At 43.0% G+C, this 27,256-nt stretch overlaps 2 protein-coding genes across 7 annotated transcripts in view; one reads left to right on the top strand and one right to left on the bottom strand.

Moving 5' to 3' along the window:
- NIPAL3 (NIPA like domain containing 3) overlaps positions 1–6,681 on the bottom strand; it is a 48,706-nt gene extending 42,025 nt beyond the window's left edge. For 2 of the 5 annotated variants that reach the window (XM_058195743.1, XM_058195744.1), the window contains exon 1: positions 5,248–5,521. The gene's annotated coding sequence lies outside the window, so the exon portion shown is untranslated. Of the gene's footprint in view, positions 1–5,247; positions 5,526–6,546 lie in introns of those variants that run through there. The other 3 variants (XM_058195741.1, XM_058195740.1, XM_058195742.1) reach the window with 3 other exon arrangements.
- Positions 6,682–8,060: 1,379 nt separating this feature from the next.
- The window catches only part of STPG1 (sperm tail PG-rich repeat containing 1), a 47,557-nt gene continuing 28,361 nt past the window's right edge, over positions 8,061–27,256 (top strand). Inside the window, exons 1-7 of one of the 2 annotated variants that reach the window (XM_058196175.1) lie at positions 8,061–8,237; positions 10,196–10,311; positions 11,246–11,434; positions 13,461–13,616; positions 15,048–15,151; positions 24,717–24,818; positions 27,039–27,212. In XM_058196175.1, coding sequence (XP_058052158.1) covers positions 13,544–13,616; positions 15,048–15,151; positions 24,717–24,818; positions 27,039–27,212 — 453 coding nt within the window. In that variant the 5' untranslated portion in view covers positions 8,061–8,237; positions 10,196–10,311; positions 11,246–11,434; positions 13,461–13,543. Of the gene's footprint in view, positions 8,238–10,195; positions 10,312–11,245; positions 11,435–12,132; positions 12,247–13,460; positions 13,617–15,047; positions 15,152–24,716; positions 24,819–27,038; positions 27,213–27,256 lie in introns of those variants that run through there. The other variant, XM_058196174.1, reaches the window with a different exon arrangement.

Genomic DNA, 27,256 nt, shown 5'->3' with positions numbered 1-27,256 from the left:
AAGTTGTATTAACAGAGCCTTGTAGAGCCAGTCCTTGACTCATGACCACATTTGAGCCTAAAATGGGTTGCTAAATAAGACAGTTGTTGACTTTTGCCCAGAGGTGCAATTCAGCAGGTTCTGACCAGTTCTGGAGAACCGGTAGCGGAAATTTTGAGTATTTCGGAGAACCAGTAAATACCACTTCTGACTGGCCCCGCCCCCATCTATTCTCTGCCTCCCAAGTCCCAGCTGATAGGGAGGAAATGGGGGATTTTGCAATAGCCTTCCCCTGGAGTGAGGTGGGAATGGAGATTTTACAGTATCCTTCCCCTGCCATGTTTACCAAGCCACGCCCACAGAACCGGTAGTAAAAAATTTTTTTGAATCCCACCACTGGTTTTGCCCCCATTTTACGTTTCTTGCCAAAATTGTTAAGTTTCCTACTAATAGTTATTAAGTTAGTAATATTAAGTGAATCTGCCTTCCTCATTGTCTTTGCTTGTCAGAAGGCCGCAAAAAGTGATGAGATGACCCCTAGGACCCTGCAACCGTCATAAATACATGCCAGTTATCAAGACGCCGAATTTTGATCAGGTGACCATGGAGGGGGTGGGGGGGATGCTGCAATGGTCATAAGTGTGGGGGGGAAAAGGTCGTAACTAACTTTTTTCAGTGCTGTTGTGACTTTGAATAGTCACTAAACAAACAGTTGTAACTTGAGGACCGATTTACCTGTGTCATGCTGTCGCCTTTACAGCGTGAGAAACTAGGGAAGGTGTCTTCTGAGCCAGTTGGTCTGCTCATTATGCAGCCCTGGGCCATGCCGTCTCGTATCTGACCATTCCCTAGGCACCACCATCTCTTTGCTGGTCCCCCCAACGTCCTTCGCACGTATGTTTAAATGAAAATGTGCTTGTAGGTCTACATCTCAGATGCGAGAGTGAAGTTGTGTCTTCTCTCCTCATCTTCCACCACAGCCCTTTCTCAGTTATAGCAGTGCAGCAGGCCGGGCTGCAGGATAAACAGGTGTTTGGTCCTTCCCTGGAGCTTCAGTTGCTACCTTGTAATCCCGCTAGATCCAAGGCAGCACGGTGTCCTCTCCCATTAAACATCCTGTTTTCAAACGCTAGACTTGACTACAATAGTCACGGTAAGGCCCCCCACAGTTACTCTGTGGTAAGATAGCTGTCCAATAAATTTAATAAAACAACAATAAAATAAAATAAAATAAAAAAATAAAACAAAATAAAATAAAAATAATAAAATACAAATAATAAGATTAAAATAAAAAATAAAATGAAAAATAAAGTAAAATAAAATAAAGCAAAATAAAACAAAGGCAGTGAGAAGGCTACCAGCTGCCTCCTGATTTTCCTGAGCTGCAACTTTCATTATAGATGTTGTTGTTAGTTGCGAAGTTGTGTCTGACCCATCGTGACCCCATGGACAATGTTCCTTCAGGCCTTCCTGTCCCCTACCATCCTCTGAAGTCCATTTAAGCTCATGTCTACTGCTTCAGTGACTCCATCCAGCCACCTCGTTCTCTGTCGTCCCTTTCTTCTTTTGCCCTCAATCGTTCCCAACATTAGACTCTTCTCCAATGAGTCCTTCCTTCTCATTAGGTGGCCAAAGTATTTGAGTTTCATCTTCAGAATCTGGCCTTCTAAAGAGCAGTCAGGGTTGATCTCCTCTAGGACTGACCAGTTTGATCGCCTTGCAGTCCAAGGGACTCACAGGAGTCTTCTCCAGCAACAGAGGTCAAAGGCCTCAATTCTTTGATACTCAGCCTTTCTTATGGTCCAACTTTCACAGCCATACATTGCAACTATTATTATAGATAGCCCTCAACTTATGTCTATAATTCGGATCAGAAAAGTCATGGTTAAGCAACATGGTCATTAAATGAGACATCACCTGGACTGCACCGCATTCTAAAAACTTTTTTGCCATGGTCGTTAAGCAAATCGCCACGCCGCTAAGCAAGTCCTCACATGATCACCATTTGTAACATTCCCTTCCCCCGCTGACTGACTTTATCAAAAGCTGGCTGGGAAAATCACAAATGACAATCACCTGATTGCGGGACACGGGAAGTCTCACAAATGTGAGTGGGTTGTGAAAAGCCCAGATCGCAACCATGTGGGTAGCTGTAACTTTGAGAACTGGTCGTAAATCACATTTTCTAGCACTCTTGTAATTTGAACCATCATTTAACCCAGCCCCCCCCCCCCAATCTTTTGGGAACCAGGGACCATTTCCGTAGAGAGGGGTTTTTCCACAGACAGGAGGGATCATGATTGCACGTGGTACCCTCCTTCTTGTGGATGGGGCTTCACTCGTTTGTGCGGCCCGGTTTCTGGTATGCTGTGTCTCGTGCCGGTCCACGGACCGGGGGTTGGGGGGGGGACCCCTGGTTTAACCAATGGTCATAAGTCAAGGAATATCTGTACTTCTCACCACAGGCATACTTCGAGAGAAGGAGGCCAGGATATATTAAGGGGGTGGGGGGAGGAGAGAACTTCTCCCAAAGAACCAAGTTAGAGAAATGTGGAAAACATGTTATTTATTTTTTCCTCTCTTGAAGCCACCCAATTTAGTTTCCTGTTCAATTTCCCTTTGGAAGGGTAAGAATTTAAGCTAGCCAACCAACCCAGGATCATAAAAGCAGCATTAGGATTTTAGCACGACCACCACAGGTCAAATCCGATGGATTTGCCTATGGGCAAAACCTCCATGGGTCACTACAGCAGAAGTCTTCAAACTTGTCAGCTTTAAGACCTGTGGACTTCGACTTCCAGAATTCTCCAGCCAGCTATGCTGGCTGGAGAATTCTGGGAGTTGAAGTCCACAAGTCTTAAAGCTGACAAGTTTGAAGACTTCTGCTCTAGAGAATGGCTGAACCTTATCTAGCCGGACACGATTGGAGGGCAGAAATTTCCAGTTGCTGTTCTTGGCATCTGCTTTGTCTAGAACGCACTGGCTAAACCGGAAGAAGAGATGGTTGAGAAGATTTGATGGCTATCTCGAAACTTGGTCATGCTGAAAATAGAGATTTGTTTGTTTTGCTCCAGAAAGAGGACAGTACCAGGGTCAGGAGACAAAAACAGCAGGGAAACAGGTTTTGGAGAGAAACATCTTAAGGGTAAACATACGTAATTTGGTAAGGACAGGTGAGGTTTTTCTTCTCTGAAGGTGCTTGGGCCACAGCCTACAGATAGTCCTCGGCTTATGATCACAATCAGAGACCCCAATTTCTGTTGCTGAGTCATTTGTTAAGTGAATTTTGCCCCATGTTATGACTGCTTTTGCCACACTCATTAAGTGATTCACTGCAGTTCTTAAGTTAGTAACATTTTTTGCCAATTTTTGGCCTTTTGGATGATTTCCAGCAAAAAGTGCCCGTAAGAATACATTGATTTGCTTAATATTAGAGTTAGGTTCAGCTACACTCTAGCTGCTAGAGGTTGTTGTTATTGTTCACTTAATAACCACCACACTCACTTAATGACCACAGCAAAAATAGTCATAAAATCACATCCAGTCATGTAGGTGCCTTGACTTATGTCCGTTATGATTTACGGTGGAAATTCCAGGCTCGATTTACAATCATAAATTAGGATACCTGTATGTGTTTATTTATTCGTAAAACTTATTAACAAGTAGAAGACCAAGAGAAAAAGATAAAGTTCCAAAAAGAAAGAAAAATAGAAAAAAAAAATCTGACTTTGATATGATATATATCATATATATATCTTCTTATCCAACCCTCTGCTCAAGCAGGAGACCCTATACCAGTGATGGCTAATATTTTTGCCATTGTGTACCAGGAGCGGGGGGGGGGGGGAGGCGCGGACCGGACTGGAAGTTGGCAAACAGGCCAACCCTCTCCAGACTCCTAGAAAGGCTCTGGAGACTGGGGAGAGAGAAAAATGGGCCTTCCCCACCCAGTAACACCCTCCCAAGGTCCTTCAGAGGCAGGAAACAGCCTGTTCCCCTACTTCTGGCGGGCCCAGAAGGCCCGAAAACCAGCTGGCAGGCACACGCATGCGCACCGGAGCGGAGCTCGCGTGCCCACTGATATGACTATGTTCGCCATCATGGCTCTATACCATTTCAGACAAAAGGCTGTAATACTAACCATCACACCCCAAAACAACATTTCATTTCTGTCCCTTTCTCACAAAAGCCCCATAAGTGGTTTTCCAAGTAAAAATAAAATCAGTCTAAAGTCTTTTCTTTAATCAAAGTGGTCAGTTTTGCCATCTCTGCCAATGCCATATCAATACTGTACCCAACTTTCAACCCTGCAGTTCCCATTTCGGGGGGTGGGGCTGTGAAGTAAAATAAAGAAACGTCTTAACATCTCTCAGTTTTAAATTCCAACACATCACACACAGGAACAGTTATAACTCCACATAATCTCTTTGGGTTCCTGATCATTTTTAGACTGTAAAGGGTGGGGGTGGACAAGACCAAAGCATTTGAAAACTGCAGTTTTAGAATACTCCTTTACAAAAACACAATGCACCCAATTTAAAAAACTCCCATCAGAGCTCCCTTCCTCTCAACTTTTTCTTTCTAAGAATCAGGGTTAAAAAAAATCACTGATTTTTCTTCTTGTGCGCCCCCAATTTTATTATTCCTCCTTGCTACCCCTCTTTTCAACTTTTTGTTTGTCCATTTGCATTTTCCAAAGCCAAAAAACCCCCTACCTCTCTTTTTACGCCCCTGCAATCCCTTAATTTCCCTTTCCAATTTTTTGTTTGTCCTTTTGCATTTTCCAAAGCCCAAAAAACCCCACTTCTGTTTTTACACCCCTGCAATCCCTTAATTTCTCTTTCCAAATTTTGGTTTGTCCTTTTGCATTTTCCAAAGCCAAAACTGGCTTAGTTTTTTAGATTTTAAATTTAGAGGGGTTTTTAAATTGATTTTAATATTTATATTTTTATTTTTAATTAATTGGGCAGTAGAATAAGTTTTTTAATGATTATTTTAATTTGTATATTGATGTTTTATATGCCTGTGAACCGCCCTGAGTCCTTTGGGAGATAGGGCGGTATATAAATTCAAACAATAAATAAATAAATAAATAAATAAATAAATAAATAAATAAATAAATAAAACAACAACAACAACAAAAACCCACCTCTCTTTTTACGCCCCTGCAATCCCATAATTCGAGGTCCTTCCGAAGTTCCCGTGCACCTATAACACAACCACCCTTCCGCAACATTGACAAATGACCTGGCTTGCCTCTCTTCTCACCTGGGCTGAATCCCTCCTCCGGCGTCCTTTGGGAAAACTTCGCCAAAGCCCCGGGATCGGGGACCGATCGGTCAAATTTCCTTCGAGGATTTCCCTCCGCTTTTTTTTATCCCGAGTACTTTTTCCACGGCAGCTTCGACGCACCAGCCGAAGTGGGAGGGGGGGGGGAAACAGCTTTTTTACAGGCAGGCGATCAATAGCCCAGGTGGCCTCTGCCGGTCGCAGGTAGTCAATTCTAAATAAAAGCAACCTAAACAAATGCACCTCCTGGCTCCGGGGCTGCTAAATCAGCATAACCCCCTCTTTTCAACTTTTTGTTTGTCCATTTGCATTTTCCAAAGCCAAAACCCCCTACCTCTCTTTTTACGCCCCTGCAATCCCTTAATTTCCCTTTCCAATTTTTTGTTTGTCCTTTTGCATTTTCCAAAGCCCAAAAAACCCCACTTCTGTTTTTACACCCCTGCAATCCCTTAATTTCTCTTTCCAAATTTTGGTTTGTCCTTTTGCATTTTCCAAAGCCAAAACTGGCTTAGTTTTTTAGATTTTAAATTTAGAGGGGTTTTTAAATTGATTTTAATATTTATATTTTTATTTTTAATTAATTGGGCAGTAGAATAAGTTTTTTAATGATTATTTTAATTTGTATATTGATGTTTTATATGCCTGTGAACCGCCCTGAGTCCTTTGGGAGATAGGGCGGTATATAAATTCAAACAATAAATAAATAAATAAATAAATAAATAAATAAATAAATAAATAAATAAAACAACAACAACAACAAAAACCCACCTCTCTTTTTACGCCCCTGCAATCCCATAATTCGAGGTCCTTCCGAAGTTCCCGTGCACCTATAACACAACCACCCTTCCGCAACATTGACAAATGACCTGGCTTGCCTCTCTTCTCACCTGGGCTGAATCCCTCCTCCGGCGTCCTTTGGGAAAACTTCGCCAAAGCCCCGGGATCGGGGCCCGATCGGTCAAGTTTCCTTCGAGGATTTCCCTCCGCTTTTTTTTATCCCGAGTACTTTTTCCACGGCAGCTTCGACCCACCAGCCGAAGTGGGAGGGGGGGGGGAAACAGCTTTTTTACAGGCAGGCGATCAATAGCCCAGGTGGCCTCTGCCGGTCGCAGGTAGTCAATCCTAAATAAATGCAACCTAAATAAATGCACCTCCTGGCTCCGGGGCTGCTAGATCAGCATAACCCACCCCTCTTTTTCCCACCCCCCCACCCTCATCTTTCAGACCACAAAGTCTTCACTCCGGTCGTCGAAAAAAAAACACCTATAGCACTCTCACCTGCTTCCTCTTTTCCAACAGTTGCTGCCTTTGCAGCCCAGGGGGAGAAACCAAGCAAAACAAGCGTCCGATTGGATCCGGAAGCCGCCACTCCCCCGCCCCGGATATCTCTCGCCTCTGCAAGGGCCGGCTGCTTCGGTGTTGTGGTACCGGATTGGGAGGTTGTGGTTTGGCAAGCAGATGCAAAGAGGACCAAAAAGATGGACTTGCAGGGCCGGCGCAAACGTGTTAACACGGTCACACTGGTGCAATAGGACTGGGGTGGGGGTGGGGGTGTACTTTCATATGATTTATTGGGTTAGGGATTTTCTGTCTTCACTGTTGATTTGTGTTGTATTGTGTTGGTGGTGGGGTGTGTGTGCACTGAGGGAGCTCAACCAATCTCACTGTGTACATATGTTGTGCCCTGACAATCAAGATTTGAATTGAGTTTGAATTGCCTTTTACGTCTTCAGGGGTCTCCAACCTGTTGAAAGAAATATCCATCTGGGTTCAGTTCCAAGTGGGGACAAAGACACTGGAAACATGGAGGCTGCTTGGAAAGATGGTTTAATGGTGGTCACATGTTCAGGGCGTTGGGTGAAGAACCAGAGAGGAAAGGAGAAGAAGAGAGTAGAAGGGTTGAAGGGATGCTGAGTGCCTGAGTTTATACTCTCTGTAGGGCCCCACCTTAGTGTTTCCTGTTCCTGTGTAAGAAATGTACCCTGATTTGTTGTCAAACTCCCAGGTGGTCTAGGGGTCTTAGCTAACATTGTAGGTTGTCTCTCAAGCTTGCTTGAGCCTTGCCATGTGGTGAGTTTCTGTTGTTAGATGGGTTCTATTGTGTTGCAAATAATGGTTCATTGACAAAGGTGGGGGGATTGAGTGAGCTTGGCTGAAGCCTTAATTGCCCATTGAAAAGGTGGGGGGGAAGTGAGTTTCTATCTCTGACCTATTGACAAAGGAAGCTGCTTTCTTTAAAACAGGTTTCTCCATTTCTTATCCAGGGTAATATAATCTTCTGCCCTTTTTAATATTTTCTAAAATATTTCATTCTTCTAGGAGAGGAGTGAGTGCTAACTTCCTACAAACCTTTAAGGCTTGTGGACTTCAACTCCCAGAATTCCTCAGCCAGTTTACTTTAAGGCTTGTGGACTTCAACTCCCAGGATTCCTCAGCCAGTTTACTTTAAGGCTTGTGGACTTCAACTCCCAGGATTCCTCAGCCAGCTTTGCTGGCCGAGGAATCCTGGGAGTTGAAGTCCACAAGTCCTAAAGTTGCCAAGGTTGGAGACCCTGTTTTAGATTTCGTGTTTATTCAGAACAAAGACAGCCCCCCCCTCTAACAGAGAGGAAGTCCCCCCCCCCCGACACACAGATTTGTATATTTATACCTTTTCTTAACACCACCCAGCAAGGCTCGTACATCAGAGATACAGGAATCATCAAGAAAAGTGGCACACAATAGATAAGACATCAAGATGTTCTTGGTGCACAGGGGGGTTCTTTGGGGGGCCTTAGGCGTTCTCCTGGGGACTTTCCACTGCCCTGCAGGTGCTTAGAGATAAGGGTACCATCTGTACACACTCATTCTCCAGGTTCTCCCCTAAGTCAGGGGTCAACGCCGGAGAAGGAGGATGGAAGTTAAGCGGGCGGAAGCTGGCATGGCTTCCTCTGTCATCATTGCAGCTGGTGCAGCGGGCTCTTGAGAAGGTGAGATGCTGGGGTGGAGGGGGAGGGGGTGGGCTGGACGCAGGTAGCGCCTTCCTTTGAGTTGGGCGGCCTCTAGTGGCCATGGGGGCAAATGTCCGGCGGCAGGTGGCCAAACTTGACTGAGGTTTAGCATTAGGGTCTGTGGTTCTATAACAGAGCAGGAGGGGACCTTGGAGGTCTTCTAGTCCAACCCCCTGCTCAAGGAGGAGATCCTTTCAGACTAATGGCTGTCCCAGTCTCTACTTAAAAACCACCAGTGATGGAGCACCAGAGGTGGGTTTCAGCAGGTCCTGACCAGTTCTGGAGAACTGGTAGCAGAAATTTTGAGTAGTTCAGAGAACTGGTAGTAAAAATTCTGACTGGCCCCCATCTATTCTCTGCCTCCCAAATCCTAGCTGATTAGAAGGAAATGGAGATTTTACAGTATCCTTCCCCTTCCATGCCCACCAAACCCACCCATAGAACCAGTAGTAAAAAAATTTGAAACCCACCACTGCGGAGCACTCACAACGTCTGAAGGCAAACAGTTCCACTAAATTGATTGTTCTCACTGTCAGGAGATTTCTCCTTAATTCTAGGTTGGATCTTCCTTGAATGAGCTTCTGTCTGTTACATCTTGCCCTGCCCTCAGGTGCTTTGATGAATAGGTTGACTCTTCTGTATAACAACCCTTCAAATATTGCAGCGGTTTCATTGCCCTAACATCATCAGTGCAACATCTGGTAGAAACCCACCAAGTTCAGAGCACACCAAAGACCTCACACTTCAAGCCTGAACTACAAATATTCTCTTCTGTTGATTTTAATCACCTGCTTTGATGTAGAATCACTAGTAGGAAGCACCTTCATTGTAATTTATGATGTGCCATAATTTTTCGACGCCTAGTAACCAGGGAACGGGGGAGGGAAAAGAAAGGGGAAGGAAGTATAAAGTAAAGCCATTTCTATAACAACGAACTATCATCACAACCCAAAATCAAAGTTTCATATCTTTCAGTTTTGGATATAAAGTCCAGAGGAAATTTCCAAGGAGAAACAAAACTGGATATCTTCTTTTCTTTAATTAAAGCTGATAATTTTGTTATTTCTGCCAGCTCCATCATTTTTACCATCCATTTTTCCATCGTGGAAATTGATGAGTTTTTCCATATAGATAGATTTTCTCCATGACAATCTGTCATTTACCTGATTTTTTTCAGATCTTTCGACATTGTACATGAGGTCACTCTGAGTCCACCCATCTTGCTCCTGGTTGTCCTCCTCTTGTTTCCTTCCATCTTTCCCAGCACTGGAGTTTTCTCCAGAGAATTGGATCCTCTAGCTTAGTAACAATTCTATGCAGCACAAACTGAAGAAAATCAGAAATCTTTCCCCCCCATATCTTTGCACTTAGACAACAAAAAGATACATTGCTAGCATTTATTCTTATCTCAGACAAGATACATCATTATTCTATAAGGTGTTGGACGGCTTATAGTCAAAATGGGGTTTTTTTCTGGCTTTGATAGAAATACAATAAAATCTTAAAATATTGGGGGGAATATTTAATAATTAGTTAAACAAGGAAAAGCATCATTAAAGCAATGCACCTCTGAAGGAGGGAATAAAAGTTATAAACTTGCTTTTAGCAGTAAAGTCTATCCTTACCCACCCACCACAGAAAATACCTGGGTCATCTGGCACTTAAAAAAACCAAACCCAACCACTTCCATAAGATTGGAGTTGATCACTCAGCTTGAGAAAGTCTAGGATCAAATTCACATGATTAAAAATGAGCACCCAGATTGTTGGGGGCAATGGGCTGACTCTTGTAAATAACTTAGAGTGGGCTGTAAAGCACTGTGAAGTGGTATATGTCTAAATGTTATTGTTATGTGATATGATATGATACAATATATCATATTATACAATATATATATATGATATATTTATATTTTATATATTTATACTTTATTATAGGGCCTCTGGTGGCTCAGCAGACTAAGTCTGTCTGTTATTAACACAGCTGCTTGCAATTACTGCAAGTTCAAGTCCCACCAGGCCCAAGGTTGACTCAGCCTTCCATCCTTTATAAGGTAGGTAAAATGAGGACCCAGATTGTTGGGGGCAATTAAGTTGATTTTGTATATAATATATAAATGGATGGAGACTATTGCTTAACACATTGTAAGCCGCCCTGAGTCTTCGGAGAAGGGCGGGATATAAATTCAAATAAAAAAAAATTAAATATAGTATATACCAGGAGTCCCCAACCTTGGCAATTTTAAGCCTGAAGGACTTCAACTCCTAGAATACCCCAGCCAGCAAATATATATTATATTTATATCTGAGCTTGTTGACCAAAAGGTTGGCAGTTCAGCGGTTCGAATCCCTAGTGCCGCGTAACGGGGTGAGCTCCCGTTACTTGTCCCAGCTTCTGCCAACCTAGCAATTAGAAAGCATGTAAAAAATGCAAGTAGAAAAATAGGGACCACCTTCCGTGCGTCTTTGGTGTTTAGTCATGCCGGCCACATGACCATGGAGACATCTTCAGACAGCGCTGGCTCTTCGGCTTTGAAACAGAGATGAGCACCACCCCCTAGAGTCGGGAATGACTAGCACATATGTACGAGGGGAACCTTTACCTTTACCTTTTATATCATATATCACAGGGGTCTCCAACCTTGGCAACTTTCAGACTTGTGGACCTTTTGAACCTTTTGAATTCACCCATCGTAATAAACCATAATATAGGTTGTTTGCTTACTGTTTTGTAGCTGGTGATTTCTAGCTTAGCACGATGGGCAAATTCAGCCCTCTATATTAGGGGTCTCCAACCTTGGCAACTTTAAGACTTGTGGACTTCAACTCCCAGAATCCCTCAGCCAGCAAAGCTGGCTGAGTGATTCTGGGAGTTGAAGTCCACAAGTCTTAAAGTTGCCAAGGTTGGAGACCCCTGATATATCATGTCCTGAAAGCTGCAATGTATGGGCCGCCTTTTAAAAATCGCTGGTTTGCTGCTTTCCTTAGAGAGCATCCCAACCCAAGCAGCTGAGTCTGCAAGAAAATATTCCTCCAGAGTCCTGCACTGTGATTGGCCCATTTGGAGGAAGTAGGAGTGGAACGAATTGGAGGAGCTGCCTTTGTTCTCCGGTTGCCTAGGGCAACAGGTGGTACACATGCTCCAGTCTCTCGCCTAGAGGTAGCCCTGGGAACCAGGTAAGCAATTGGCAGCAGGGAGGGGGGGGGCTTTTCTAGGTAAACCTGTCCATGCAGAGGTGATGAGCATATTGTCCACAGCTGCAGTCTGAAGACGGGTGGGCAACCCCGGACTTCGACAACTACCAGACCTTAGGACCTTTCGCCGCGAACTTAAAACCTATTTATTTCGTATGGCTGGACTAGTCTGATTTTTTATCTTTAAATTTTAATTGATTTTTGATGGGTTTTTAGAATTTAAATTTCTGCAATTTTATGGGGGTTTATGTTATTTTAATATTTGGGCAAAGTTAAATCAGTTTTTTAAGGGTGTTTTTATTATTGTGTATGTTTGTATTTTATCTGCCTGTTCACTGCCCTGAGTCCTTCGGGAGAAGGGCGGTATACAAATTAAAATATTCTATTCTATTCTAACCTACAGCCCCACCACCACCCAAGATCCTTTTTTGCAGGGCTTACAAAACCCTTCCGGCATAAATGTGGTCCAAATATTTAAACAAACAACGCCCCAGGCCCCTTTAAAAAAGCAATTACAAATCAGACACATTCCCCATCTCAAAATCAGAGGAAAGGTCAAGAAAGTGGCACGGAAGGGATTGAATCACAGTACCTGAGAAAACCTGTTGGATTTTGTCTCTGCCCTATTGTTGCCTTTAAAACTCAGGCTCCAAGTTTAGCATGGAACTGATAAAAATGTAATTTTTATCCTCGAAGTTGGGAGAGAGATTAATTTTGCAAAAGATGGCTTTTTTTGCCCCTCCTGAAAAGAAGAGTTATGAATCTTTCAGGCAAAGTGAAAAAGCTTTATTAAGGTGAGGAGTGTGTGTGTCAAAGTCTTTTTATAGGGTGCAGGAACAAACAATGCGTTCGTTTCTTTATTAAATTTATATGCTGTCCATCTCACTTGGGGATGACTCTGGGTGGTATACAACATTGTAAAAGCAAAAACAAAAACATTAAATAACGAAGTATTAAAAATAATAGAAATTAAATACGTTAGATCCGTTCATTATATATGTGAAGCTTCTGAAAGCGACAAATTGAACAATCGGAGACATTAATTAGATGTGAGAGTTGGACAGTAGAAAACATTGATCTTTGATAACGTTGCACAATTGGCAAATTTATGGATTATGTCACCCTCTTTCTAACTGAGCTTGTATCTTTCTTAATGCTTGCAAACGTATTGAAGGACTTCCAGAATATGTTCCATTTTATTTAATTGTTGAAAAGACAAGTTATTGCATTCCAAAAGAAGAAACATCTTTTTTTTTTTTTTTGGCTAAAAGAAAAACATGGTTTCCTGAACTTCAAAAAAATAAAATAAAAATAAAGGCAGGGATGTCAAGCTAAAATGCTAATATCTCCTTTATTAAAAAGCCAATAATGAAGACTAAAATTCCAGGTAGCACCATCTTAGGCCAAACAAAATCAAGGGAGGGTATATTGAAAAGTATTCCTTCAGCTGCAGCCCTCACTCCTTTATCCGTCAAGGAAGGTAAATTAATAATGTATTTTAGAAATGGGCCTCGAAAACAATTTTACTGGTGTGACTCTTCAGTTTTCTTAGCTATCATTTCAAAGTTTGTGGTCACCAGGATATTTTTTGGCTTGCAATCTGGCCTACAGTTGGCAGACCTCTGACTGGGCTCCCATCGAAGAACTAACCAGGCCCAGCTCTGCTTAGCTTTGGACTGCAGGCAATCTGGCTGGGGAATTCTGGGATTTGAAGTCCACACATCTAATATTACCAAGGTTGAGAAACACTGTAATAGGATGAAGCAGGATGGGAGCCTTTGTAGATGGTGCCACCATCCAGACTGAAAATGCATGCTGCCATTGATGCATTGTCTTAGTTTTGTCCAACAAAGCTGGCAAAATGGTCAATTTCCAAATAGCAAACAGGTATCTTTTGTTTCCCCATTTGAAAAAACTGGGCCAGTGAAATGGTTCTGTGCTTCTAGTGGCTATAGAATGCTCCCTTTCTGATCTTACTTGGTTGTAATAATGTGATGTGTTCGCTCAGTTTTCAGAAGCATGATGATGAAGTGAAGAAGGATCCACTCACCAAGTTTGCAATAATTGTCTGTCATAGAGACCAACTTTGACATGAGTTCGGTGTCTCAGACCTTCTCAACTAAACCTGCTAATCTGAATCCAAGCCCTGACAGTACAGAAAGAGGTAAGACATGGAATCTACTGCCCTGGTAGAAGCCAGACCAGAGAATGAGAAATCTGGAAATAGCTTAATCCAGGGTGTCAAACTCGTAGCCTGCAGGCCAGATCCGGTAGCGATGGCGGCAGATGACTTGGAGAACCGGTAGCAAAAATCCCTGCCCCCCCACTTGCCCATGCCCACTCAATCACCTGGTCGCCCGCTTGCTGATGCTTTTAAAAAATGCTTTTAAAAGGTAAAAAGAAGGCTCTGATGATCACAGCTGAGTTGCCTGATCGTCAGAGCCTATATTTTTAACTTTTAAAAGCATTTTTTTACAACCTATTCGGCTGAATAGGTTGCAAAAAAATGCTTTTAAAAGTAAAAAAAAAAAAGATACCACAGCTGCTGATGTGCCTCGTCCTCCCTCCTCTCCTCAGCCGGGCCCCTCCCGCCTACACCTGGGCCTGTTATCAGACTCGGAGTCTGATAATGAAGATGAAGTCTGTCATGCTTCCAGCCCCCAGCCCTGGCCCCATGCCTGGATAGGATGTCAGGAATGAACAAACAAACCTCACTCCTACAGTGTGTGAGCAGGGAGCCAGCCACGTGCTAGAATTACTGACAGCAGATCCAGCTGAAGAGAATTCACAGTGGGAGGATCCTCGCTTCCGGAGATCTGAGAGTAGACGCCAGCAGAAGGAAGGGAGGGGCAGGCCTGGATAAATGCTGAGTCATGGAGCCACACCCCACAGCCTATATAAAGGACCTGCTTGTGGCATTCCAACCTTGAGTCAAGCAAAGTCTCATCTAGTTTGCTGAAGTCACAATTTGGACTCCTGCCTGCCCTGAGAAACCTGGATGGAATTTGGCAAAGCTGCAGAGGCTTCGTGGCCACGCTTGATACGGACTTCCTAGACCCGGTCGTCGGAGGGGGAGGGGGACACGACAGCTGATCACCCCCCCCTCGTGCTATTCTACTTACCCCATGCCTCCTTTTGTGTGCACGCACCTTGCATTTGGTGCATGGTGCGCACTGTGCATGGACCGCACAGCGCGCATGCGCAGACAGCAAACCGGTAGTACCTTTACCTTTACCTTATAAACTAGCCATTTCTATAACAACAAATCTATCTATCTATCAAACCCAAAATCACAGTTACATTATTTTCCACTTCAAGCACAAAGTCCAGAAACTGTTTCCAAATAGAAATAAAAGTAATTGTGTTTTGTTTGTTTTCTTAAAGCCATGTTATCTTCAAACAGTCACTGAACAAATAGTTGTAAGTCAAGGACTACCTATAGGTAGGTATCCTGCAACTCTGCAGTTCCTTAGCAATGCTGAAATTGAACTGCAAAGCTATACCGTAATTCATCCCATGGGTTTCATGGCTGAGCAGAAATTTGAACCTTGGTTTGCTCCATCCTCACCCGATGCTCATCGATTTTCTTTCCTAGGTCCACCCTGTTCTTCCATCCCCCTCAAATGCTATGCCAAAGTGATTCCCAACACCGAAAAGATAGGCTTCAATTCTCAGGCAAAGAGATTTCAATATACCGAGGTAAGAGATGTTTCATTTTCCTAACTTTTGCCCATTTGTTTGAGTCTGCAGATTCTGAAGGGACTTATTAGGGAATGTAACCTGGTCGCACGGCTGTATAGCTGAGGGTTGCCATGTTGTATTATCAGTGTTTTTGAAGCCTGGATTTTGTGCTGTAGAGTTTTCATTGTTCTAGTACATAGCTGTCCAACACTGGCAGCTTTAAGACTTGTGGACGTCAACTCCCAGAATTCCCTAGTCAGCCAATCATGGCTGGCTGGGGAATTCTGGGAGTTGAAATCCATAGGTCTCAAAGTTGCCAAGGTTGGAGACCCCTGCTCTAGTACAGGGATCTCCAACCTTGGCAACTTTGAGACTTGTGGACTGGGAATTCTGGGAGTTGAAGTCCACAAGTCTCAAAGTTGCCAAGGTTGGAGACCCCTGCTCTAGTAGGTAACTCCATCAGACCAGAAGTTGGTTGATTAGTTGATTGGTTGATATATTTCAATGTGATGCTTCTTTGAGGAGTGTTGTTTTGTCAGTGACTGGAGTCTGGCAGTCGGGGAATTATTTATTTGGCTGATGATGTGGTGGTTGGTTCATATCTAGATATTGGTTGCTTCCTGTGTGAAATTGATGTTGACAATTATGGAATGGGCAGCAAATTGGGAACGTGCTGTTCTTTTCCACTGCTCATTGAACTTCCTGTTGGCAAACAGCTGGTGATTTATTGTTAGTTGATAAGTATATGTTCTCTTTAAGTGAAGTCATGGTTGATTGCTGTGTAATGCTGGAAGGAAATGATGCTATGTGTTGTTGCAGTGTCTCTCAACCTTGGCAACTGTAAGAGGTGTGGACTTCAATACCCAGAATTCCCCGGTCAATATAGGAATACTGCAGTGGTGAAATCCATTTTTTTTTTTACTACCAGTTCTGTGGGCGTGGCTTGGTAGACATGGTGTGGCTTGGTGGGCATGGCTTGGTGGGCGTGGCCGGGGAAGGATACTGCAAAATCTCCATTCCCATCCCACTCCAGGGGAAGGATACTGCAAAATCTCCATTCCCACCCCACTCCAGGGGAAGGATATTGCAAAATCTCCATTCCCACCCCACTCCAGGGGAAGGATACTGCAAAATCTCCATTCCAATCCCACTCCAGCGGAAGGATACTGCAAAATCTCCATTCCCATCCCATTCCAGGGGAAGGATACTGCAAAATCTCCATTCCCACCCCACTCCAGGGGAAGGATACTGCAAAATCTCCATTCCCACCCCACTCCAGGGGGAGGATACTGCAAAATCTCCATTCCCACTCCAGGAAGGATACTGCAAAATCTCCATTCCAACCTGTCAGAACCTGCTGGATTTCACCCCTGGAATACTGGGAGTTGAAGTCTACTGTTACAGATCTTAAAGTTGCCAAGGCTGGGAAATAATAGTCTGTCGGAAACAGAAGGTACATACAGATCCAAAAATCAGCTTTTGTAAGCTATATACTTACACATACTTACCTACTCAAGGGTTTTAACAGAATAACAGAATTGGAAGGGACTTTGAAAGTCTTCTAGTGAAATCCAACCCCCCCTGCTCAAACAGGAGACCCTATACAATTTCAGACCAATGGCTGTCCAACCTTTTCTTAAACCCACCAGTGATGGAGCACTCACATCTTCTAATATAAACAGATCTCCAAATTGGTTTTTATTTCAAATGAACGGTCATGGGTGATAATACCAAGAATCCGGGAAACTATCATTTGGAAAAGAAGCTGAGACTGATAAGATTATTAAAGCAAGATTCTTCTATTTTGCCATTCTAATTTTTCCTTTTGACCAGTAGAGGACAGTAGAGCTTCACAAAAGAAAGGCGTTGAAAGCAGGACAGCTATATTGGGTACCTCTGAGTATGTCTCCGCTTGCTTTAAAGTGCAGTTTTTCCACAACCGTGTTTCCATGAGTTAAAAGATTAAAAAACTAATCCTACGCCATTGCCATTATTTCTCATAAGGATGGGATAGAAGATTCAAGACATTTTTTAAACCTGAATTTTAGTGCAAAACCCCATCACTTTCCTGAGGGACAGACCATCAGCATCCCATAGGCCAGGACTGTCAAACTCGCAACCCTTGTGCATCACGCGCTGACCACACCCATGCCCGGTTTAGTGAAGGGGAAAAAAAGTCACGATACATCATGTGACGCCACCGTGACGCCGTGTGTTTTGACACCCCTGCCATAAGCCAAGATCTTCATTCTCTTTCTTTTTTCTTTTTTTAAAAAAATATTTTTATTATACATTTTTCTTTATAATACATCCCGTTTCCAGTTTTGCAATGGTAATGTACTGGCTCCTTTTTAAGCATACATAGTATTATACACCCTGATTATAACCAGTATTCTTTTAATCCTACCTTATAGCCTCTTTTAAATACATAATGTTGTACGTCATAGTTGTAACCATTATTTTCAATATTGTACCATAACATTCTATGTACTTATCTCTCTCCTTTCCCCTCTATACTTCCTTCTCCTTCCCTCTCCTCCCTTTTCCTTTCCTCCTCTCCCCTCCCCTCTCTCCTCTTCTCCACTTCCCTCCCCTCTCTCCTTCTCCTCTCTCCTTCCCTCTCCTTTCGTCACCTTCCTTCTCTTCTTCCTTTGGCTTTTCTCCCTTTCCTTCCTCTCCTCTCTTCCACTCCTCCACCCCACTCCACTTCCCTTTCATCTTTTTCTTTTCCTTATTGTATCTAAATCTCCATTTCTCTACAAAGTAAGTGTATTTTCCAGGTATCGTCTCTTTCAAATATAACTATACCTTTTCTTGGAATTACATTAGAGGAAATTCTCATTCTCTTTCCAGAACCAAAGGATGTGATGTCTTTTCCCCTGTTCTTTTTTAATGTCTGTGCCTCTAAAAAGGGGCTATTTTATATTACCTTGCTTTGCACAGACGGAAATATTCTTACTTGGAGGAAAGTATTTGCTCTTAGCACATGGAATCAGTGGTGAAATCCATTTTTTTTTACTACCGGTTCTGTGGGTGTGGCTTGGGTGTGGTGTGGCTTGGTGGGCGTGGCTTGGTGGGCGTGGCAGGGAAGGATACCCCAAAATCTCCATTCCCACCCCACTCTGGGGCCAGCCAGAGGTGGCATTTGCTGGTTCTCCGAACTGCTCAAAATTTCCGCTACCGCTTCTCCAGAACCTGTCAGAACCTGATGGATTTCACCCCTGCATGGAATGCAAATAAACTATTTTATTTTGAAGTTGTACACTGCCAGGTACCGAGGTCTCTAGGAGGTTGCCATAATGGGCTTACAAACCAGTTAAAATTAAAAAAAAGACACGAATAAAAAGATTTGCTCAGTAACTTAAGTCTGTTTGGTCTAATGGTTAACTCAGCAAATTAGAAGTCTAAAGATTGTGAGTTCTAGTCCCATTTTAGGCATGAAAGCCAGAGGGATGACTTTGGGCCAGTCTTCTGCTCTCAACCCAACCCACCTCACAGGGTTGTTGTGGGGAAAACAGGAAAAGGAAAGAGTATTAGGTAAGTTTGCCACGTTGTGTTATTCATAAAAGTAATGAAGGTAGGATAAATTTTTTTTTAAAAAAAACTCCAAACCTTGAGATGTCCTAAGAGAGAAAGGCAATAGTATTAGTAGATATTAGACAATACTTTGATCTGTTGACCACAAAACAGCAGAAGGAACAGGAGCGGCTTCTGACTTAATAATAATAATAACAGAGTTGGAAGGGACCTTAGAGGTCTTCTAGTCCAACCCCCTGCCCAGGCAGGAAACCCTTCACCACTTCAGACAAATGATTATCCAACATCTTCTTAAAAACTTCCAGTGTTGGAGCATTCACAACCTCTGGAGGCAAGTTGTTCCACTGATGAATTGTTCTCACTGTCAGGAAATTTCTCCTTAGTTCTAAATTGCTTCTCTCCTTGATTAGTTTCCACCCATTGCTTCTTGTTCTACCCTCAGGTGCTTTGTAGAATAGTTTGACTCCCTCTTCTTTGTGGCAACCCCTGAGATATTGGAAGACTGCTATCATGTCTCCCCTCGTCCTTCTTTTCATCAAACCAGACATACCCAGTTCCTGCAACCATTCTTCATATGTTTTAGCCTCCAGTCCCCTCATCATCTTTGTTGCTCTTCTCTTCACTCTTTCTAGAGTCTCCGCATTTTTTTTACCTCGTGGTGACCAAAACTGAAGGCAGTGTTCCAAGTGTGGCCTTACCAAGGCCTTATAAAGTGGTCACTTCCTGACGGCTTCCCCATTGACTTGGCTCTTGGGAAGCTGTCAGGGAGTATCAGCTCTCCCAGGCAAACTGATCGACGGGAAACAGTAAAATAGATGAGCTAAATCTACATTATTATAATTAGACTACAGAACCTTGCAAGTCTGAAGTTCCAAACTTCCTGCCGCCATCATTAACCAGCTGACCCATTTGGGTGGGTCCTTCCTCAGTTTCTTCCTTTGACCATTAAGCTGCTGGGGGCTCCTCCCTCTCTTATCATTGTTTCCTAGGTAGCATCTCTTCCCCCTGGGCCCTTGAGCTTATTTCTACATACCATTACAGGGAGTATTGGAACTTATCATCACTGACATGCCCACAGGGATTGCTGCAACAGCCACAACTTTGCACATAAAGCTGGTCTGAACCTTGTGAAAATCTCAATTCCACCGGGTAGTGGCTTTCCGATGGTTTTTTTTTATGTACAGGTAGTCCTCAACTTACGACCACAACACAACAGAGCCCTAACATTTCTGTTGTCAAATGGGACGTTTGTTGAGTGAGTTTTTGCCCCCATTTTACGGACTCTCATGCCTCAGTTGTTAAGTGAATTACCGCAGCTGGTAAATTGCTAACCTGGGTTGTTAAGTGAATCTGGCTTCCCCATTGACTTTGCTTGTCAGAAGGGGATCACATGACCCCGGGACACTGCAACGGTCGTAAGTACGAGTCAGTTGCCGAGCATCTAAATTTTGATGACATGATCATGGGGACGCTGCGAAGATTGTAACTATGTAGAAGGGTCGTAAGTCACATTTTTCACTGCTCTTGTAACTTTGAACAGTCACTAAACGAACTGCTGTAAGTGGAGGACCATCTGTATTCTTTTAAGTGAGGGGATATAAGATAACAATGCTCAAAATTTATCATGGTACAATGTACCATTTGGGCTATCTTGAGGGTACAAAGAGACAAACAGAATGAGAGTTGTACTAGAAATAGAATAGAATAGAATAGAATAGAATAGAATAGAATAGAATTTTTTATTGGCCAAGAGTGATTGGACACACAAGGAATTTGTCTTGGTGCAGATGCTCTCAGTGTACATAAAAGAAAAGATACCTTCATCAAGGTACAACACTTAATGATAGTCATAGGGTACAAATTTAACACTTAATGATACAACACTTAATGATAGTAGTATATTATTATTATTATTATTATTATTATTATTTATTTGATTTCTATAGTAGTAGTATTGTAGTATATTGTTATAGTATAATATACTTAGTATATATAATATACTTAGTAGTATATTGTTTTAGTAGTAGGTAGATGTGCCAAAGCAGAGGTCTTCGAACTTGGCAGCTTTAAGACTTGTGGACTTCAACTCCCAGAATTCTCCAGCCAGCTAAGCTGGCTGGAGAATTCTGGGAGTTGAAGTCCACAAGTCTTAAAGCTGCCAAATTCGAAGACCTCTGTGCTAAAGGAAGCTGCCATGCTTATTCATTAATCCATGTTCCCCATTTGTTTATAATCAGATTCTTTATCTTACCTTCCTGATTTCTCTCAGCCGTTTCCATTCATAACCTTTCCTTACCAGGCATCTTTAGCATAATTCAGCCCTTACTGTGTAAAGATTAAGTCTTGCTGACAGAATAAATCTGCTGCCTGCTTTTGGTTGCTGTCCTTGTGGTTAGTAAAATGGATTGTCCTGATTAGCGATGCCAAGAATATTTCAGATATGCTGAACGACTGATGAATAGGCAAGGATTTGTATTCCTCCCCCACCCCAGCTCCTTTGAAACACCTCCCAGAAAACCTACCAACAATTGATCATGTTCTGGTCAAGTCACGTGACCATGGTCAAGTCACGTGACCATGCATGCCCTCAAGCGCTTGTGTATTGGGGTGGGGGCCCCGAGGGAAGCACCACAACATTAATGCACCACGGTTCAGATTTAGATTAAGCGGGAAAGGCAAATTACAAATTTGTTATTCCAGAACAAAAAGATCCAAACTGAAATTGTTTAAAGCGGAGATGTCCAACTTTGGGCAACTTTTGAGACCTGTGGGGAATTCTGGGAGTTGAAGTCCATGCGTTTTAGGTTGAAGGTTGCTAAGGTCGGACACACCTGCGTGAAAGCAAGAGCTAGGAATAGACAAAAGTCAGTTTCGTGTGAACAGGTGTGGCAGAGAACTTCGAGACTGCCTTGCGTCCTGGGGTCAAAGCTTTCCCAGCTTTCAAACATGCTGGCTGGGGGAATTCTGGGAGTTTGAAGTCCACCCATCTTCAAGCTGCCAAGTTTGGAAAAACCCACCTCTTTAAATGATTGGCCGGGAGAAAGGAGCAGATGGGAAGAACGGTTAGCGAGAATGTCTCTCACACCTCCAGTTCTTCAGCCACTGCCAGGGGCCCCACCTGTCTCTCCTCCCTCCTTCTCCTCCACCATCAAAAACATACACCTTCCCAGCCCTTTCCTTCCTCAAAAAAATAGCTGGCTGAGGTGTACCACTCGCCAAGCCAACCTCGCAGAGCCAAGGAAAGCATTTCATCTGGATGGACATCTTGGCTGGTCAACCAAAGAACTCATGCCTGAGGCTCAGTTCTCAAAGCCCAACAAGCAAGCAGTCTTTGAAATCAGCTCTACAAAGTGCCCCTCTCTCCTCCCAAGCATTTCCTGCTTCATAACCCTCACAGGCAGCGAGCCAAGCCACAAGGAATACAAAGTTTTGGCAGGCTCTTGACTATCCCTAGAGAACATTCGCGTCTTCCCAGGTTTCAGGGAGAGAGAGCAGGTGGCATTCTGACTTTTCTCTAGGGATATATATATATATCCCTATATATATATAGCAAAACTGGCTGAGGAATTCTGGGAGTTGAAGTCCACAAGTCTTAAAGTTGCCAAGGTTGGAGACTCCTGATTTAAGGCACACAAGGCACTCTTCGTTGTTCCTTCCAAAATACTATCTTGTACTCCAGGTTGGGAACTTCTGTTCTAGACCATGATCTGTGGCTTTCAGAGTTGTGGTTGTTCAATAAGCCGTGATTAAACCTACCACAGTTTGGTGCAGGCAGTGAACCAGGTCTGAATTTTCTAGATGCCACCTTGGCCAGTGTCACTGTTTTTCTTGCCTATGTTGACATTTCCTTTCAGGCCATTTTTGGATGAAGCTCTTTGTGTCACCTGCAGAAGACCGAAAGTGCTGTTCAGGACAAACCTCTTGTTTTGCTTTCTTTCTTTCTATAAATAGCAAACCCACCCAGCACTCTTTGAGGAATAAAAGAAATGTCATTCTGGATGGAAATTGAGTCAGGAGAGGTGTGGCTCCTTAAAATAATACATTCTGCCCACACGCTTAAACAATTCAGGGCAAATCAGATGTCTAGGTGGGATTAGGCCTGCAATGGATTTTGCGCTCCTTGAGTCTCTCTAGGCCGTTGCACAGACGCTGGAGAAACCTAATCTTCTGCTCGAGGCCTGCTTTGCCATGTAACTTGAGATACCGCTCCATTAAAATGAGATTATTCTGATTTTGAAAGAAGCAAAGGAGAACCTGCTTAGAGCACAGGGACAATTGACCAGAAATGAAACCACAAGCCAGCAAGATATTGAGTGGCTTATGAAAATGGAAAGGTTGTTCACATTTTCATGCCATTGTGTGTCTCCACCCATGAGGTTAAGCTCATGTTAGGTAAACCCATGCCCTTATTTTAACACCAAGGGCACAATGGTTCCCAAGTAGAGCAGTGGGTTTGTTTTTTGTCAAAAGAATTTTTTTTGGTCAATTTAGCAAACTGCCCTATTTTAGCATAAAGACAAAGACTCTTTGTTTACCACCAATGTGCTTAAGTAGCAAAATCAGCCCCTTGTTATCTTGTTTTGTTTTGTTTTTTTACAGAGGAGCCAAAAAAAAGTCGGTTTTGACATAAGATCATTGGTTGTACTGTCATTAAAAATAGTCTGTTTTTTTAATCTGAAGATCAGCTCATGGCTGGCAATAGGGCATCTGAGAGCAGATTGCATAGATAGGATCCAAAAAAAGAAATGGTTGTAAAAAGTTTTTTTTTAAAAAAAAATTATAATGGCCAAAATCTTACAAGATCGCTGTCAGCTTTGGAAGCCATGCTAGTCCGAAGGCTTCCACACGCTGCCACTTTCTCCTGTGTGGGAAAGTAGGAGAAGGGGGTTGGGTTGGTACAAGGGGCCATTAGACATAATAACATTCTTCCTGACAGTCAAGGTCAGGCCAAGACTGCATCTGGAGAAGGAGTGGTCGGAGCGATGACTCAAGATGGGTCGGTTGGAGATTGGAGTATGTGATCGGCAGAGGGGTCGCAGGGGTGGGGATTTTGGAGTTTGTCTTACTGAGGAAAAACCCAGATCCCCAGATTCGGAGTTTATCCAGATGTGCCAGTTTACCCATGCTAGTAAAAGAACTTTGAAAGATGTTTGCCTCGGAGTCTTTTCTGCAGGAGGGTTTTTTTGGAATGCTGACAATCGCCACATCTCACTAACAGTTTGGTTTTCCAAGGCGAAACCTAGTGAGTTTTGGAGAGAGGAAGACAAATCTCACAAATTTTGAGATTCGGCAATCCTCCAAGATTCTGGCCTTGTAAAACATTTTTGCATCGGGACCACTAGTGGATGTTGGAGAGGAACCAGAGGTGGTATTCAGCCGGTTCTGAACGGTTCTAATAAACCGGTAGCGGAAATTTTGAGTAGTTCGGAGAACTGGGAAATACCACCTCTGACTGGCCCTGCCCCGGATCTATTGGCTGCCTCCCAACTCCCAGCTGATCAGCTGGATTTTCTTTTGTTGCCTTGTACAGGAAAGCACAGCTGGAAAACAGGTTAGTGGGGTAGGGTGGGAATGGAGATTTTACAGTATCCTTCCCCCTCGAGTGGGGTGGGAATGGGAATTTTGCAGTATCATTCCCCTGGAGTGGGATAGGAATGGAGATTTTACAGTATCCTTCCCCTGAAGTAGGGAGGGAATGGGGATTTTGCAGTCTCTTTCCCCTGGAGTGGGGTGGGAAGGGAGATTTTGCAGTATCCTTCCCCTGCAGTATCCTTCCCCTGCCCCGCTCACCAAGGCACCAAGCTTACACAGAACCAGTAGTAAAAAAAATTTGAATCCCACCACTGACTTGCTTTACCTCAGGGAAGACAATTTTAAGAAATTTTATTATTAAGGAACAAAATATATTACCACATATTGGGAACCCCTCCATGTTCCTTCGGTTAATAGCTATTTGAAGCACACATTGATCGAGCCCATTTCCTGAGTATTGGCAGGCAGATCATTGTGACATCTTCCAAATGATCCTTGTTGTTTTTTTTTCCAGAATGAAAATCCAGGGCCTGGACTTTATAATATCATCCATCAATCTATGTTCCTCAACAACGTTTCCCAGTCTCGGAAAGGAACTTGTTTTTTCCCTTCCTTGGTAAGGAAAATAGTTTATGGAAATTGTGTTTATGGGCAGAGCAGAAAGTGACAGAAATAAGGGCACTCTATCACACTTTCTAGCTCACAGTTTTGTTTTCCTGCTGTTTAAAAGCATTGCATTAACTCCCTGTGAGAGATACAAAGTGCATTCACCCGCTGGCAGAGATTGCTATATTTCAGCTTGGCTTTGATCTTTAAAAGTAACTTAAAAAAGAAATTCCTTTAAAATGTAGCGGAATCAACTTTTTCTAACCCTGATCTTAACCTTAACTCCAAAAGATGTATTCTTGCTTGTCTAAAACTGGATTTGCACATCGTAGAAAACTAAAATATGGATTCTTCAGTTTTGCAAGTATTTATTTGCAAAAGTATGTAAATGCCCAAGTGGCACAGTGGTTTGAGTGCTGTACTGCAGGCTACTTCTGCTGACCGCTGGCTGCCTGCAATTTGGCAATTATTCCCCCCGCCTCAAACAATAATGAATACATGCTTGCTAGAATTCAAAAATGACTCTGTAGTAACATAATCAGATTAACTCAATAAGGTTTACCACAGCTCTATGGAGTAGGCTGGTCTTGTAAACTCTGTAATACAGGGGTGGCAAACTCAAGGCCCGTGGGTCGAATCTGGCCCACGGGTTGCTTAGATCTGGCCTGCAGGGTTGCTTAGATCTGGCCTGAAAACGGTGAAGGACTGGCCCATGGTGCCTCTGCCAGCGAGAACGGAGCTCGGGAGACTGCAATGGCCTCCTGCAACCCTCTGCTAGCGAGAACGGAGTTCAGAGTAGCCCGCCCGAGCTCCGTTTTCACTGGCAGAGCGCTCAAGCCGCCAGAGGCGCCCCCGACATGAGTGACATTGAGCTGGCCACGCCTACCCTGGCCACGCCCACCCAGCCCCCAAGGTCAAATGCAACCCTGGTGCGGCCCTCAATGAAATCAAGTTTGACATCCCTGCTGTAATATATCTGAGCTGACATTTAAGCCAGACTCATCTCTTGGAGTTCATGTTCTTAGCCAACTCGGTATACCAGTTTGTTTAATTCTGAGAAGATTTTAATCACAGGATACATTTTAATCCTGACTAATGTGGTGCGAGCTTATATTTTACGTCACCACGGAGACAATATGTCCAAACTGTCACTGGAGCGGCAAATAAAATACCAGCTGTCATCACACCGAGCCCTGTCCAAGAAAGAGTCCCGATGTGAAAACGATGCCATAAATCAACTTGCAGTGATGTTACTACTCCAGGGAGGAGTTTAAGAGGATTCTCATTGGGATGAAAATTCTTGTTCAGATGGCAATCTCGTCACAAAAATGTGGGTGGGGAATCAAAAGGAAATATGATATTCTCACAACCCTCCCATGAAAATGAACATGAATTTTGCCCTTAGGTTTTTCTGGAGATAACCTTTTTCTGGACCTTTCCCGAAATTCTTAGTAAGATACTTAGAACGCAGCATTGTCATGAAAAGATTGCCTTCTCCTGTCTTAGATTTAATTGGCAATGAAGAAAAATCAGAGATGCATAGTCTTTTTTTTGCATATATATATATTTTATTAATAAGCATTTTTGAATACAGTGTATGGATGCAGGGTGTGTCAGTTACACAAACAACGACCAGAATAAAATATATATATATTAACACATGAACTCATAACAGTAACTAGTAACAGTAACAATAATATGATAACGCTTGTATTAGGTATAATTGTAATAGTATGACCAAATAGTTTAAACTGGGTTTTCTTATCCCTTGATCTATTTTTGTAGATCATCATACTTATAATTGAAAACCATCTCTATTTTAATAAAGACATTCATAGTCTTTTTTCTTCTTAATTCATACCCATTTTCTGTAGCCACTCATAAAAACTGTTCCATAGCCGGTAATATTCTGAGTCTTCTTTATCTTTAATTTTAAAAGTTAACCTATCCATTTCAGCACATTCTAAAATTTTCCGTCTGGTGGAGATGCATAGTCTTATAGAAGAGAGTCCATGATGCTCTCTGAATTTTGTTCTTCGATTGCAGATGTTTCATTACCTGATTAGGTAACATCACTGGTTGGGTAAGGAATGTTTCCAAGCAAACAGCCAAGCTCAGAGTGCATCAAGGACTCCATAAATGAACTTTTTTGGGGGTAGGGACGGTGGTAAAGTTGACCCAATGGTATATCTAAAAATTATTCAGCTTCGCTTCATTACAACCGTTGTAGGATGTCCGGATCGCTCACCAGAAAATTCCCAACTATCCTGCTTCAAATGCCTACGACATCTCACCTACTCTGCATTCCAAGAAAGACTTCAGCTTGGGATACTCTAGCATGTTTCATCCACCATTTGCTAGGAAGATTGCCAAAAAGACCGGGCCAGCCCCCAACGAATACAATGTAAGAAACGACATATAGCCCCAAGGGAAGGGTGGTGGAGAGCA

The sequence above is a fragment of the Ahaetulla prasina genome, chromosome 10 (assembly GCF_028640845.1).
Source record: "Ahaetulla prasina isolate Xishuangbanna chromosome 10, ASM2864084v1, whole genome shotgun sequence".
Classification (NCBI taxonomy): Eukaryota; Metazoa; Chordata; class Lepidosauria; order Squamata; family Colubridae; genus Ahaetulla; species Ahaetulla prasina.
The sequence above is the reverse complement of the archived record's forward strand: the minus strand, read 5'-3'. Positions and strand labels throughout refer to the sequence as shown.